This window comes from Mastigoproctus giganteus, chromosome 7 (genome assembly GCF_048544385.1).
Source record: "Mastigoproctus giganteus isolate SK-2022 chromosome 7, ASM4854438v1, whole genome shotgun sequence".
Taxonomy (NCBI): Eukaryota; Metazoa; Arthropoda; class Arachnida; order Uropygi; family Thelyphonidae; genus Mastigoproctus; species Mastigoproctus giganteus.
Window position 1 is genome coordinate 28,649,335 of NC_143581.1, and position 17,789 is coordinate 28,667,123.

The following is a 17,789-nucleotide window of genomic DNA, read 5'->3' on the forward strand; positions in this document are numbered from 1 at the left end:
AGCCTTAAATGCCTCAATCAAGTCTCCTCTAAGGTGCCTAGTTTCCAAGCTCTGCAACCCACATATTCACAGTCTTTCCTCATATGGATGCCCTTTTGCCAATCTCACCAGGCAAGTTACCCAGTCTTTGGACCCTTTCAAAAAACAGTCTTTCTTTAGGTGCATTTTTAATGCATTACTGTTAGTTTTAGACAGTCCATGCATAATTCATGTGTATTATTGTGCAAGACTTGTGAATGCGATGTCACTTGTGAAGGGATACATATATACAGAGAGAAAAGAGAAGACAAAATTAAAAAAAAAAAAAAAAGAGTTAAGAGACATAACAAAGAGTAATACAGGAGGAGATTAATAAATATGTTAATTATGTTATTTAATTACAGTTGTAATTAAACTAAATAGCTAAGTTTAGAAAACAAAACCTACAGAGTTTTATTTGGTGTTCTATAAAGTTATAACTTAGTAATTAATTGATAAGGAGATAACGATATTTACTTTCCATCTCTATTAATCATAGAAAAAAAAAAAATCATTTAAGAAAAAATATAACATTTCCAAAATGTAACACACTACATACATTAGCTAATTAATTTCTTATATAATGATTTGAAGGGCCTAGCATACTCAGCTTCTGTACAATTTGTGTTTGCAGTAGTCATATTAACAAACACCTATCACAGCCTACAAGGTTAGGAGTTTGACAAGTTGAGTGTACACCAACATACAATTAGAGATTAGCAAAAGGGAAATTAATATGTTATGTTAACAGTTGCAATAATGGAAAGCTAGGAATAATATAAACTAGGTTCACAAGTTTCTAAAAAAAGTGGAAAGGTAAATTTAAGTGCAAATTGTGTGATATCTTTCTATACATTAAAATAATTTTCCTCCTAGTGATATTTATTCAGTAGAAGAAGAAGGAAGTGGGTTATATGGTAATACGTAGCAGAAGCTTGCTTTACTATGGTAAAACAAGCTTCTGTTTCAGCGTGGTCATGCTAGATAAACTTCATGACCACATGGTACCATTCTTGATTTCCATATGTAATGTATTTATTCATAGCTGAGAAAGAGACACATACAGTGTCAAAAGCTTCTGTAAGTATTTTATTTTACTTTATCAAAAGAAGCGAGCAGGAGGCGAAGCCCCCTAGTTTACATTAAAATTATAATTAGAAAAATATATGCAAAAATCAATTATAGTTGATGCAACTGCCAAAGCATGCAATTATAGTTCCATAACATAGTTGAGCTTTGCCATCTTAAATGCAAATCAAATTTTGTGGACACTATTAGTCACAGCTTGTATCAGATCCCTATTAGTCACAGCTTGTATGAGAGAGAGAGAGAGAGAGAGAGAGAGAGAGAGAGAGAGAGAGAGAGAGAGAGAGAGAGAGAGATATATATGAGTGTCATCAAATGCAATGAGCCATTTATATACTGAGTAAACAGAGCTATATCTGGAGGGTTGCAATTTATCCATATTCAATTCACCTGGTTCCAATATTTGAATGGCTGGTAGTGACTGCACAGGTGTGAACCTGTTGCACAATTTAAGCCTATGCAACTTCGGCAGCAGCATTGGAGTTGGCCTCAAAGATTGTGCAGGGGTGCATTGGGTACAGAGATTCCAGAAATTTGGGAATGAATGATGACAATTAGCAGTTTGATAGAAGTTTTGAACCTTCTGCTGTTTATCGTGGTTGGTAGCCCTGGCAGCTCTATCTGTTGTCTCACCACCTGGTTTGTCCATACCTGTGAAGGAATGTGATGTTTATGAAGGGCCCACTTAAGTAGTCAGTACCCTTCTACATCACTTACTATTTGATATGTCCAGTATCAAGAATACAGACTGCCTCAAGAGCAAAATACCTGCTTTCTCTCCAGATCAGGTCCATCAACTTATCAGCACCTCAGTAGCCCTCATTGTCAAACTAACTCCAACTAACCCACGCTTTCTTTCTTTTTTTTTTTTTTTATAAATACACCACGGGAACTTTTTTTTTTTTTTTTATAAATACACCAGGGGAACTTCTTTTTTTTTCCTCTCCTCTGGAGTGGGCCCCCAGGAGGAATCTGGCCTGCCTTTTGGCAGCATCAGATGGGACAGAGTCTCGAATTGAGATACTACAAGCACAATTGGGATTGGCCCGCCTTCATGTGGTGTGGACGAGTACCCAGAATCATCTCTCCAGGTTATTGATGCTTCTGGGTAGCCAAGTGGCCAGACACCACCACCACCACCACCACCACCACCACCACCACCACAACAACAACAACAACAACAACAACAACAACAACAACCACACACACACACACACACACACACACACACACACACACACACACACACACACACACACACACACACCTGGCACTTTAGCAGTTGTACTGTTCTTCACAGAGATAAGAGGCGGAGTTGAACTGCCGTTCTAGGAGCGGCCCTATACAAAAACATATGTCCACATACTCTTTTGCACAGATTTTTTTATTTACTGTCAGGGCTGCTGATGCTCAAATTTCTGCTGCATAGAGTACTGCAGGATAAATTACAGTCTGTTTATATTATATACCGAGAAATTAAATTTTTAGTTTAATTTCTTGGCTGGTGTTTATCATTAATTATTATAGTATGTTTATATTTCTTTTCTGTTCTCAAGTCATTTGCATACAGCAGGTTTTGTTTGGTGCATCATCTAAGGCTACACATTCTTGGTACTAGCACCTCAATATGCTGATGGAGCCTAAGCCTTGGGTTAAAAATAATCCCAAAGTCTTTGTGGCAGTTCACTATGGAGATCTGGGCTCTATGGAAAGAGTGTGGAATTTTGGCAGGTGGCAAATTTAAAGAGAATATCATCATTGCAGATTTACAAGGGCTTAGATGCAGCACAAACTGTTCCAGGTAGAAAGCTAACTCAGCAATCCTGATATTTATAGAATTGGTAATTTTAGCTGGATCAGCTGCTGGCAGGATGGTGGTCATATTTTGATGTTGTTGGCATACACCAAAATATCTTCACTGCATCGATGAAAGGTTCAGCCAGGAAGAGTAATCTGAACAACCTCCTTGTGCCACTCCATGAGTAATTTTTATAGCGTGGACTAATTTGTTGTTCCTGAGGTATGTAGTTCTGCATGTGAGGAAGGATCTTATAAAGGCCAGGATATTGCCCAGAAGGTGGAAAACAATTCCAGCAGTGCAAGTGTTTCACCATTGATGCTATTCAAAGGTTGCTTCCAGGTCAACGTATAGAATGGCTAAGTCAGCTTTATCATCAAAAGCTTTGAGCGCAAGGTTAGACATCACCAGGAAATTTGTAACAGTAGAGCAGTTAACTATTGCATGGTGATATTTTGAAATACCACCATGCTTTGTTAACACATGTAGAATTGCTTGAGTGCTATGGGTACTGACATTCTCTCTAATGGTCTGATGGAGTATTTGTTCCATGCATGAGGAAATGTCTATTTTGAGAGGATTGCATTGAATATAGTTACCAATGGATCAACAATATATGGACTCAGACACTTCACAATAAAATGTAATACTGCATCAATTTCTGCAGTTACTATTGCACAAATAAAATTTATGGCAAAGATTAATAGGTATGTGTGAGATACTCCTTGAATATAAAAGGAATTCCTTTGAATGTCAAATCACTGCATTATCTTTGAATAGCAAAAACTTGTTAGCAAATGGCAAACCTAAGTAAACGGACACCATAAATAAGCAGACAAAGATCAGCAAAATTGATCATTTGTTTGCATATTGAGTAAAAAAAAAAAAAAAAAAATGGGAATAAGCAAAACTACAATGAGAGAGGATGGTGATTAGTGAAGGATAACTATTCAAAATGATAATATGGACACCACTAAATCTTTACTGCAACAAAATTTTAGCAAACCTTTAGAAACTTTAATTTAAAAAAAGAAAACACTTGTTACCTGTATGACCTGGAGGTAAAACAAAATCTCCAACCAAAAAAATATACTGTTCTCCTAATAAAAGAAAATACAAGTATTTAGTATTATAAATAATCATTTGCATAATAATTATACATATAAATTTCATGTACATTTTGAAATTAGTGCTTATAAACACTAGAAAAAAAACAACCATAGTAATTCTGAGATAAAAAAATTAGAAAAAAAAAAAAAAAATTATTCAACACTTATTTAATGATAACAATAAGTACTGGTAACACTTAAGTTTGAGTAAGTTAGCACAGAAAAGACACTTCAGATATAGTGTCTAAAAGATGGAATGCCTTATTTGTTCAAGATTTTATTTCACTTATGAAGGCATTAGAAACACACATCATCATCAGTTGACTGTTTCATGAAGAGTCTGTTAAATTTCATGTTTACACTAAACTGTTTAGTGTAAACATGAAATTTACACTTAAACTTAAGTTTTTTTTTTTTTTTTTTGTTTATGTGAACCCCAAACACGAGAGGTATTAGAACCTATAGTACTTAGTACCGTGCTTGGGTTAAGTGTTTCTCAATTGGTACTGACATTTGCCTAGGTCAGTTGTTAAGGAATTTGAGGTAGCCCAAAAATTTACGAGTGGTTAGAAATATTTTTAACATATATTTTAATGATTAGAAGGACAAGCAGTGCAGTACTAAAGAATAATACAGAATGCAACAGAAACTTTCACAAAGAGACTGGTATTACAGCAGTAAGTTTTTTTCTGTGAATCACATCACATAATGGTGACATATCAGAATGTGTTCACAATGTGCAAATAAGTAGTAACAGTGACATCATAAGAAACACGTGAGACAACCACTTCATCAGTAGATGCCACTGCACTTACTGATACAGTAATTGTCTCAAGTGCTTCAAAAGTACATTTAAACCAGTTCTTATGCTAGCATCTTTATAATCATTGAAGAAAATTGTAGGAAAAAGTTTAAAGCTCCAGATAAAAAGTTATATTATTTTAGCAGTAGCATCTACTTAACACAGTGATTGCATTCTTAACTTCATATCTACCCCCAGGTCTTTTTGATTCTCCACTTTCCCGAGTGTAATACCATACAGTTGATATGTTTCTCTTGAGTTACTGCTACCCATATGCAGTACTTTGCATTTGTCAATGTTCAACTTCAGTTGCCACTTCTCAGCACATCACATCTACCTAACTTTTCTAGATCCTGTTGCAGTAGCATACTGTCTTTACTGTCATTGACAACCCTGCCAACTATGCTATCATCTGCAAACTTGGACATTAAGCCTGATATACCTTCATTGATAAACATACAAAACAACAATGGTTCCAGCACCGAACCCTGGGGGGACACCACTAATAAAATTATTCCATGAAGAGCAGTGTCCATTTATTACCACTCTGTCATATCCCACTCAACCACCCCTTTATCCATTGTAGCAACTTACCCTTAATGCCACACCACTCCAATTTGTACAGCAGTCTTTCATGTGCAACAGTATCAAAATCTTTCCTCAAATCCAAGTATATGATATCAAAATTATTTTTTGCATCCAGTTCCTTTGTGACCACATCGTAGTATCCAACCAAACTGATCAGACAAGTTGTTATGTTGTTATTTGATTTTTAGGAGCATTAGCAACTAAGGCCATATTGTTCCGGGGATATGCGGTGGTCATTCCCTGACCTTTCCGCATCCTCCGTATTTGGTGGTCACAGGCTCGAACCCCAGTCTACTCAAGAAGCGTGTGCTACACACTGCTGCTCCTGCCCACCTGGCTACGGAGGTGCCAAGATCAGACAAGACCTCCCCTTAACAAACCCATGCTGTGTCTGAACTATTAATGCAGATTTGTCTAGATGATCCTACAATTCTTCTTTAACCGGTGACTATTATTTTTCCCCAGAACAGAAGTTAAACTAACAGGTCTATAATTGTTTGCATCACTCTTTGAATCCCCTTTGTGAATTGGGGATACATTTGCACATCTCCAATCCATGTTTTAGACACTATATCTGAAGTGCAAATGTATCCCCTTTTATCTAGGAAGCTCTCATAATTATAGCTAAGAGTTTGCTTACCTCCCTTGCTGCCTCCTTCAATATAACTGGATTGATCCCATCTCCCCAAAGCTTTTTTTTATGTTCAACTTCAACACTTTCTCCTCCACTTTGCTCTCTGTTATTACAAAATTATTTAGGTCCCTGTTAAATTTTAGTAAACTTCTGCCCTATCGTTCATTAAAGAATTCTCATGTGTGAATCAAGATGCAAAATAGTCATTCAGTTTGTTAGCTATGTGAGCAGAATCATCAACAGTCGATCCATCAATAAAGTGGACCAATCTGATTCATTCTCTTCCTTCCAGAGTTTACATAAGTAAAGAAGTCTTTGTTGTTTTTCTTTGCATCCTTTGACAAGGATTTCTCATAATCAGCCTTCACTTACCTAATCTCCTTTGTGACTTGATTACAGACTAGCTTATATCTACCAGAGGCTTCTGTGTCACCTGATAATTTATATGCATCTTGTGCATTTTTCTTCTCTGCCATGAGCCTCATCAGTTCATCTGACATTCATTTAGGTCTAAATCTTGAACAGTATTTCAAGTCAATATCTGGAAAGTTAAAATCCTCCATTACAAGACTTTCTGATTTACTGGCCCATGCTATATCTCTACACAGTTGTTTGTTGTACTCATCAGAGTCATTAGGCCTATAACACACTCCTACTCTCATTTTCCCTTTCCCAGTGCTTATGTCACTCCAAACTGACTCAACGTTGCACTGTCCACCAATTTCAACAACAATGTATTTACTTCCTTAGATTTTGTGTGTTTCTTAACTAACAGCAAAACTCCTCCTCCCTTCCTACCATCTATCCTCTCTGTACACACTGTACTCCCCAAATTCCAATTCTGCACTGCATATATGTGTGTGGGATGCCATGTCTCTGATATCACAACAATATATATTAAGGGGGAAAAAAAATAATATATATATATACGGTATATATACATATATATTAAACTAAGGACATAATAGTAACACCAATAACTGCAATAAGGAGAGCAATGCAATGTAGAAATATATAATTCAGAAATCAAAAGAATGGCTAAGGCCAAGTATAATTTAAAATTAATGTCCAATTCTCAACTATGCAAAGTGAACAAAATCAAAATGAAACCAAACTTTATGGAAAATTAACACAATGATCACCTGAACTCTGAAACAGAGGCTTAAAGAAATTTTTTTTTTAACATTGTAGATGGGGCAAATGCCACAATAGAAGTATGCTAAAATTCACACATTTTTCTGTGTTGGTTGATTCCATCCACCCAGTGCCCTGCTTGACAGTTAAATTTTGCTTAAAACTCTTGTATGTTTAAAAAATATATAAACATAGCATCTTACCTTTTTATCAAAGTACTACATACCAATACAAAAATACAGAATGCTTTTTATTTTATTTTCACTCTAACTTTAAATATACTACAGCATCCTTACACACTTGTGTCAACAAAATTCATGCTGCTCCACATCCTCTATTATAATTAAAACATTCTCTTTGTAACTTGGGATATATTTTAATGTTTATACTATTACATACTCTTTTCTAATTCCTTGAGGCAGTATCATCTCTCCTTGCATTTAAATCTTTCATATGGATATCAGCTTTTGCTTATAGTAAATTTTCTACCTCTCTTCAGTACCTTTGGGTAATGTATCAGACTACATATTTTAGATAATATTCACTGCTTCTTTCTTTACCTAATTGTTACATACTGCACAGTACTGAAGTAACTCAGGAACTGCCTACCTAAGCATGTGCTGAAACTTCTATATATGGCTCTTCAAGAAATGTTTTTGTGGAATCAGAAATGTTTCCTGACTTATTTATCTCCTGATGATGAGTAAATTAGTAGCTGAGCACTTCTACATCTTAAGCTTTATATTATATATTAAACCCTAGAGCTATCAAAATCTATATAATATATTCTGAACTTTAATCAAGACTTTAAATGAGTCATTTTGTTTGTGGGGATTATCCATAAAGAGTGATATAAATTACCAACCACTCTCAACAACAAAATCATTTATATCCAGCAATGTTACAGCATCTTTACCAGGGCCTTCATCACTTACAAGTGTTACATGTGATCAAAGTGCTGTAATATATTGCTGAATAATAAATGATTTTATTGTAATGTGAATAGTATGTATTTGTATCAATCTTCTGAAATGATTCATAACTTGTACACATTCTACCTTACTTTTTAGTATTACTCAATTTTCCTCAAAAATGTTGACTGATTCAAATTTACCTCGACAAATGTTGCATACCGATTTATTTTGAGATATGAAGGGCATTTTCAAGTTGACAGAATACAGTATAGAGGTAATACAATACTTTGGTATACCATCAAGCTCCCTATTACTTGTGGTATCTTGAGCAACTGTTTCAAATTTGTATAAATGAAACATGTCCAGTGGCAGGATGGAGATTCTATTTTCTTTAGGAAAACATACATCCCCATAGAGTATTTGTCACAATCTCTCTAAAAACTGAGGCATACCTCTATGTCACTACCACCTGTCATCAAAATTATTTTTCTGATGGACAAAAGAAGGGAACTATAAATTAGTAATACTAATTTATATTTTATAGAATGTGTGGTCCTCCTAGGCATTCAAAAGATAGAAGAGAGAGAGTCTACTTTTAAACAAATAATCACCAAAAGGTTTGTTTATTATATGTTTAAAAAATATGACAGTCTGTTTTTAGTCCAATTCACTTCTCTTTAAGACAACTTACTGTGAAAAAATTGTAAATAAAGCAGATTCAGTCATACAGTCAGGCTTGATGGTATACCTGAGTATTGTATTACCTCGGTACTGTATTCCATCAACTTGCAAATGCCCTTCATATCCTAAAATAATTTTTTTTGGTCACTGTAGCTATCCAATTCTACTCTGAACTTTACCAAAGCTTTTGTTTTGACCACCATGGCAGGCAATTCATTCTAATTATCTGCAATATACTGCCTGAAAGTAAACTTCATGAGAGCCAGCCATCTGTTACTCACCAATATTTTGTATCAAATTTGCGAGTGCTGCATAAGTATTTAGGGAAATTCCGACTTACGCAGAGTTCCGTGGAATGCAACCCTTACGTAAGTCAGGGAGTGGCTGTATACTCATTATAATAATATTCTTCACCCTCTATTTCTGATTGGTACCACATTTCCGTTAGCCCCATTATATCAGCATTGGTTGACCTAATCAAAATCTCAAATTCATTTATTTATAATACTCCTGGCATTACATATTGACAAATTAGAGTAAGTATTTTTTTAGCTTTTTGCAATCCAGATACATTCCTTATAATTATTTAAACATGTTTTTTTTCCAGCAGTATGTGATTGCTGGTTTTTTCCCCTATTTCAAATGTTTCTTTCTGTGCATAAGGCAATTACAGTTTGGACACAGATATGCCAATAAGCTGCATAATCCCAATGACTTCCTCTAATTCCCCCTCCCAATTAGCTGTTTACCCCAAACCTTTAAGGAGTCCTCAATGACACCATCAAAAATCCTTGCACCACTTCTGTTCAAATGAATTTATCTTTGCAAGACTATCTTCTATTTACCAGGACAGGCCAAAAAATATTCTTCCCCCCCCCCCCAAGATTTACAGAACCCTCAAGATTTCATTTAATCCACAAGGTTTTTATCACATTTCCCTTGACCGAGTCATCAGTTCATTTATGTTTCAAGTCATTAGTACTTCAAAGGATCACTGTACATACCCTTAAAAACTGATAGCTGCTTAGTCATACTGTCAATTTTCACACCTGGTGATATACTCTGGCTCTGTTCCATTTGTCTTTATTACAGAATATATTTCCAGTTTCACTCAGAATTGAATTTCCCAATAAGATCACCTTCAGTCGAAGCAGAACATTCTGCACTGAAAGATCTGGTCCTGCAATCGTACTCAGGAGAGCGTCGTTCGGCACAGAATCAGACAATTGAATCTCTGTCAAGCCTCCAGTTCAATTTTCTGTAGGCCATTGACTCAAACTTGCCTAATATTATACAGAGTTGTAATTTAAGGCTGTCATACCCCCCCCCACATATAGCATACAGAAAAGAATCAGCAACTAGAGAGTTCTGCATACATGTAAAAGCAAGTACAAGGAGAGAGTCACAACATTTATTCTATTAGACATCAGTATTATGTAGATGAAGACATGCACATTACAAGTAAATTTTCATAAAATAACAAATTCTGTAGTTTTCTCTATAATAAATTGCAATAATTATAATGATGTGATAGTATAGTTAAAAACATATACCTGGAATTCTTTCTTTTAAGGCATCTACAAGAAGGGGAAGAAGAGTTGCAACTGAACCATCACTGTGAATGTTAACAACAACCACAAAGAAGTCTATCTGGCCTACCTACAAAAGAAGAGTAATGAAACAGTACTAGCAGAGCAGTAAAGAAACAGCCAATATCATACAAAGTTAACATAGAATGGATATTTTTCTAAACAATGCTATTACCCAATCTATTTATAAATGCACAGAATTCACAAGTATCATAAGAGCTGAGCCTGAAAAGTGATGGTTGATAAGCCAGAGAAGCTGCAATTCATTTCCCATTACTATTTTGGTTATTAAAATAATAATTTTTCAGGACCAATCAGTTTCAGCTCCAGAGAAATTCAGATTCATTTCGCATTACTGTTTTGATATTAATATTTTTTTCAATCAGTTTATGTCTGCCTGTGGTAAAGCATTTTCTTAAGAGTGACTTGAAGGTTGCAAAAAAGCAAGTGCAGTACATTAATTAAGTGGGCAGGATTTTAACTTATATTTAGTGAATGTTATCCACCAAAATATTGATGAAAAATAGCTTCCAAAAAGGGAGAAGGAGAGAACTTGTAGCACTCTGTGGGCCCAATCCCTTCAAAAGTGCTATAACAGGAGTTTACTACATATATATATATATAATCATCAAGAATAATACAATAGAGAAGTTATATGCTATAGGGGGAAGAAAATTAAGAATTAGATTAAATAAGATTAGATAAGACTGAATTATAATAACGTGAATTATGAATCAGGGACACTGCTATCGCAAAAGTACCCTACAGCCATAATGTATATATAAAATATTACTAGTATAAAATACATTAAGTAGATGTTTATGCATGGAAATGAACTAATGAAAATACGGTGTACCCTGGGAGCGATATATGTTGTGAACGAAGGTTGGAAGAAAGGAACCGGAAAAATAATTGTAACGATAGAAAAGTAAACCACATGAATATTTTTGAAGAGACGACCTGGGTGGAGATAGCATTGCAGAGTCTTTCATAATTTTTGTGTCATCATCAGAGGTCATCCACCAAAATCATGAAAAAGACAACAATGCTCTTACTTCTGTTTCCGACATGCTCTGTATGTCAAAGTACATGTGCGAAAGTCCACGTGGTAATATCAATTTTAAAATTTTGAATAAAATTTGAATAACAATATATCAAGATTGCAATTACATAATGTGTTAATAAGTTATAGCATACAGAACATGGATGACCTTACAGAAGTAAGTGGAATGCTATGAAAGTAGAAAAGGCAAAGACAAAGGCAAGGAAAATCCGAATGACAAGAACTTACCACTACATGCCGGACTGACAGAAAAGACTGTGTCAGTGGGTTACCAGTGTATTTATGCATGGGTACGCTAGCGGCGCCTAGTGTTAGACAAATTTTGGTGTGTGTTTTTTGAAATAATGTGGACGGTGAAGCTACGCTAGGTTAAGTACATGATGCTCAAACTGCCCGGGATAGTTAAGAAATATAATAGCTGACAAAGTAGCGATAGAAGGCAGCTAAACTTTGTTAAGGCGAAAAATAGGTTGGGTAAAGTTAGAAAAATAGAGCCCTGATTTCGCGTTCGGTAAACTAATGGCTCACAGGGCATAAGATGTAGAGGCTAGTAAAGTGGAAAGATGATTATGGTAGAAATATGTAGTTGGGCTAGGGTGGTTCGGGGTTGCAAACCCGTTCCTATAGTTAGGACCCTGAACGAATGTCTGGGAGTAGTGCATCATGTATTTAAGGTCAGTTGTGTACCAAGTGGCATAATGTAATTAAATATAAAATTTAAATAAAGTTAAGTATGAACATAATTACAAGATAAATACACTGTAATGGGCCAATTGGTGGGTACAAGTTTTCCAGACTGTAAGACACCACAGAGGCCTAGTGTATTGTATTTACAGTATATATATACTTGATGTGTATGGGATTAATTATATGTCGATAATGCTATTTATATTAATATCTTTTAGATTCTTGTGCCTTAATATGTTAAGGGCTTTACTGATATGATGGCGCAGATATGCTATAGGGAAAAGGTTGTTTTTGAGTTTCTTGTATAATATCCTGATGTTATCAATGGCTGTTTCATTATTGCTGCATATGGTTGCTATTCTGATGCATTGTGCTAGAATAACATTGGCATGTACTTTTTTGGAAATATTTGAATTCCATTGTGTAAGGTTGACTATGCTAAAGTTGAAAGCTTCACGTTTGTTGGACAGGTTGATGGAGGCTACGTTGTTCTTTAACTTAATGTCTAGATCCAAGAAATGGGCTGCAGTATCAAAGGTGTTTGTTTTTTCCAGTACGAGTTCGTTGGGGTACAAGTGTCCATAATCCTTGATGAAATTCGGGCAGTTGATCACTATGAGGTCTCTGACCAATATAGATATAGGTTGGCTATTATGCATGAGGCTGGGCTGCCCATAGGTGTTCCATTGGTTTGTTGATACACTGTATTACCGTCATATATAAAATTGTTGGAGATACACAAGTTCAGTATGTTGTTCCAGTAATAGGTATTGCAGGATATATAATCTTTATATTTAGCATAAATATCTTTGAGTACAGATTTTAGTTTGGTTTGATTAATACTTGTAAATAGGCTGTGGAAATCAAAGGTTTGTATATTGTTAATATTATTATTCTTCTGCAAAAATTTTAATACAGGTAGGTTGTTGCCTATGATTTTGCTGTTATGTATGTTTTTTAGCAGTGGTTGCAGTAGTTGATGCTATCTCCAGACTCTGCAATGCTATCTCCACCTAGGTCGTCTCTTCAAAAATATTCATTTTGTTTACTTTTCTATCGTTACAATTATTTTTCTGGTTCCTTTCTTCCCACCTTCGTTCACAACATATATCGCTCCCAGGGTACACCGTATTTTAATTAGTTCATTTCCATGCATAAACATCTACTTAATGTATTTTATATATATATATATATATATATATATGGGTATTCAATGTAACTCTTTGAAGGTAATATTTAAAGAGTTACGTAGAAAAGAGGTATACAGTTGATGAAATGGTTTCAGTGAATGCAAGATTAATAAATTAGGTATGACAGATGCACCTAAAAGCACAAAGCAGCATTAAAGGATGCAAGAGCATATATAAGTTGTATTAAATTAAATATGCATAAATGGATGTGAAAGTTACACAAGTTGCCAGTAACTATAAGGGTGTGGAAAGCAGAAAAAGAAGAGTAGTAGATTAGTGAAAGTACTACTCTTCTTTTTCTACTTTCCTCACACTTATAGTTACTGGCACCTTGTGTAACTTTCACATCCATTTATGCATACTTAATTTAATATTAATACAACTTTTATATATATGGGCTGTTCAATAAAGAATAATCATAATTTTTCACAACCAACCATACTACTTGCTGCTGCTAGATGATCTGCAGAATTTAAGCCCAAACTATGCTACACTAATGAGCAACTGCACGGTTGACTAATATGCATGGTGTGACCTTGGCAGTTGGTAAAGTTTATGCCTGTTCAGATTAGCCTACATAACAATGAATGTGACATGTGAGGAACAGTATGCTGTTCTCAAATTTTTTTTCCATCTCAAGAAAACATCAGCTGATGCATATGAAGTGTCAAAAGAGGCTTATGGTGAATATATACTTCCATATAGCACAGTCAGCAGGTAGTTTAAAATGTTTAAAGGACATGATTCAATTACAAAAATCAGCAGTCCTGAAGCTCCAACCACTGCTGCCATCACAAAAAATATAAACACTACTTCTGTAATTGTGAGAGAAGACTGTCATATAACAGGTTTTTTTTTTTTTTTTTTTTTGGTAGTTGTTGCCGCATTGGCTTCTGTGGCCATAATGCACCTCCCAAGGTTTTTGCAGTACTTTGATCCAAGCCCGAGGCGGGATTCGAACCTGCGACCTCTGGGTTGCCAGGCAGGCACTTTACCCACCCGGCTAGCCCGGTCGGCTCATATAACAGTAAGGCAACTGGCAGAGATGTTGAGAACATCAGTAGGAAGCGTAGTAATCTATGACCATTTGACTACGACACGTGTTTGTGCACGCTGGATTCCAAAACTACATTAAAGGAAGTAAGAAAACCCTTAGCCATAATTATGAGAGCTTCCTTGGACTTGAGGGAAGTACCCATGGACCAGAGATGTGCAAATGTGACTCCAATTCATAAAGGAGGATCAAAGGGTGACAAGTAATTACAGGCCTATTAGTTTAACTTCTGTTCCGGGGAAATTAATGGAGGCACTGGTTAAAGGAGCACTGCAGGATCATCTAGACAAGACTTCAGTTATAGTTCAGGCACAGCATGGGTTTGTTAAGGGCAAGTCTTGTCTGACCAATTTGATTGGATACTATGATGTGGTCACAAAGGAACTGGATGCGAAGAATAATTTTGATATCATATACTTGGATCTTCGGAAGGCTTTTGATTTTGTTGCACATGGAAGACTGATGCACAAATTGGAGCAGTGTGGCATTGGAGGCAACTTGCTGCTATGGATAAAGGGATGGTTGAGTGGGAGAAGACAGAGTGGTAATCAATGGTCACTGCTCTTCGTGGAGTAATGTTATTAGTGGATTCCCCCAGGTTCAATATTGGGTCTATTTTTGTTTTCTGTATTTATTAATGATATTGATGATGGAATATCAGGCTTAATGTTTAAGTTTGCACACGACACGAAGGTTGGCAGGGTTGTTAATGACAGTACACTACTGCAACAGGATCTAGAAAATTTGAGCAGATGGGCTTAAAGGTGGCAACTGAAGTTTAACATTCACAAATGTAAAGTACTGCATATGGGTAACAGTAACCCCAGAGTAATGTATCAACTGTGTGGTACTACACTGGCAGTAGTAGAGAACGAAAAGGACCTGAGGGTAATTGTGTAATCAGATATGAAGTTTTCTGAGCAGTACAGACGGTCTGCAAGAGTAGCTCATAATGTCTTGTCAATGACATACAGGAATTTTTCTAGCAGGGAAAAGGATGTGATTATTCCCTTGTATAAGGCAATGGCCACACCTTGAGTACTGTATACAGGTCTGGAGATCACATTTTAGGAAGGATTTAGAGTTGCTGGAACGAGTACAGAGAAGGGCAACAAGATTAGTGAATGGAACAAAAGGTTGCTCTTATGAAGAAAGGCTTAAGTTTTGCAAATTACAGTGTCTGGAGACTAGGCACCTGCGAGGTGATTTGAATCTAAATTCAAATTGAGGAAAGACAGATGTAAAACAGATGTATGGAAATTTGCCTTTAGGCAGCAGGTGGTTGATTTCTGGAACAAACTTCCATCTGTCGGTGTAGAAGTTGACAGCTTAAATAAATTCAAGGCAGAACTAGACAAACATTTGGAGCAAATGGATGAGTGAAATGGGAAGGTTTTTTTGGCTGATGCTGTATAAGCTTGCTTTCTTGTATCATATGCCTCTACAAATGTTAAATGCTAATACCCACACTCGAGCAATGGCAAGTTCGTATGGAGGTTTGTCAGGAGCTGCAATAGATGGTTACTGAAGATGGTAATGTTCTGCACAAGGTGATAATGGTGGATGACACGTGACATCATCATTTTGATCCAGAGAAAAAGCAACAAAGCTCTTCTTGGAAGCCTATACCATCACTAACACCAAAAAAAAAAGCAAAACGTGTGGCTTCTGCAGGAATAGTTATGGGCCTCTTTTTTTTTTTTTTTTTTTTTTTTGCATTCAAGAAACGGTTTACCAGCTTGTTGTCCCACATCATACGACTGTTAAAGGAACTCACTACAGAACTGTATTCACATTTGTTGCAAATGACCACAACTGCACACAGGTGAGTGGATGCTGCATCACAGCAATGCAAGACACTGCCCATACTGTCATCAAGTATCTAGCCAGCATTAATGTCAAATGTGTTCCTTTTCTGCCTTACAGTCTGGCATTGCACCCTGTGATTTTTTTTATTATTTCTAAAGTTAAAGAAGGAGCTGCGAGGAAAATGTTTCCAGTCGTAAAAAGAAGTCATAAATACCTTGGAGGTGATTCACAAAAGCATGTCAAAAAATGGCTTCCACGTTTTTGAAGAATGGCAGAAACATTGGAGCAAGTGCATTTCATCAAATGGGGACTACTTTAAGAAGGACTATAAAAATATGGATGATTAATAAACAGTATGTTGTGAAAAAAAAAAATTATGATCATTCTTTACTGAACAGCCCTCTGTATTGTACATATATTAATGTGTGTTGTATTCACCACACTCACTTAAATGGCAAATTTTAAATGTGTGAGAAAAGATTTAAAGATTTTAAATAACTAAAAATGGCTGATACATTGACATTGTCAGATAAAACCTGACTGAGTGTATAAGGCTCAGTCAGATGGCTAAGAGCAGTGAAATATAAAAGATGTTTGTGCTTACAAAGTGGATGCTCATAAAATATGTCTTATGGTTCAAAAGGTGTCACATTGCTCGCACGTAGGACAGTCATCTGCTCTCAGCAGAAATGAATGGGTAAGATGACTGTCCTATGCAGAAGTGAGCAAGAACAACTTCCTCTGTGCAGTTCCTGCACAAACTAGACTGCCAGGCTTTAATCTGATAGAGCTTGTTTGCCACCTGCCCATGCCAAAATTGTTGCCAGTGGGAAAGCAATTCTGAGTGTATTACCCACCTGTGGTCTGTATAGGGGATGAACAGGCTAGGACTGTTCTGGAGTTGTGGTGATCTGGCTGAAGCATTCACCAGTTCATTTTTATCTCTGAACCCAATGTGGCTTGCAACCCAGCAGAAACAGACATCAAAGAACACTTGGAAAGAAAATGTAACATCTACTGGACCTGGGTCAGGAATGGATGAGGATTGTCTCATCCAGAATAAAGCCTGTAGTATACTTAAAGAGTTGGTAATTGTGAGTTTTGATTTGGTCCAAGGCTAATTCTTAGCATACAACTCTGCTGAGTATATGCTGCATTTGTCAGGGATCTTCTAGGATATACATTAAACCCCCGCTATTCGCGGTATCTGTATTCGCGTATTCGCGATCGCCGATTTAATATAAAATGAAACCTAAAAAAATGTGAATTTTAAAGCGCCGTGAATATTTTCCGCCATAAAAAACATGGGCGTGGCTAAAATTATCTTTCCCGGTCAAAACAGTGCTCAGGGGGTGGGGGGGGAGAAGGGTGACAAAATCGCAAGCATGGATGTTTCTCGCTAATCCTTGTTCGGTATGTGTTATGCGTTTGTCATGGAAGGTTTCGTCGTTTGCTTTTAATTTATATGTTTATAAATTGAATAAATTTATCAATTTATAAATTGATATGCTTACAAAAATGATAAATCTACCGTTTTGCAGTGTAAAACAAACTTTTTCGAGTGTGTTAACGGAAGAAAGTGACTTTATTGTGGACAAGTTCTTTCTAACCCCTACAAAAATATGGCTACGAA

General features: G+C 36.0%; 1 protein-coding gene across 2 annotated transcripts in view; it reads right to left on the bottom strand.

Moving 5' to 3' along the window:
* The window catches only part of LOC150082765 (endonuclease/exonuclease/phosphatase family domain-containing protein 1-like), a 97,602-nt gene that overhangs the window by 11,824 nt on the left and 67,989 nt on the right, over positions 1–17,789 (bottom strand). For both annotated transcript variants that reach the window (XM_090377586.1, XM_090377587.1), the window contains 2 exons: positions 10,318–10,423; positions 3,949–4,002 (listed from right to left, as the gene is read on the bottom strand). In XM_090377586.1, the coding sequence (XP_090233712.1) occupies positions 3,949–4,002; positions 10,318–10,423 (160 nt within the window). The remainder of the gene's footprint in view (positions 1–3,948; positions 4,003–10,317; positions 10,424–17,789) is intronic.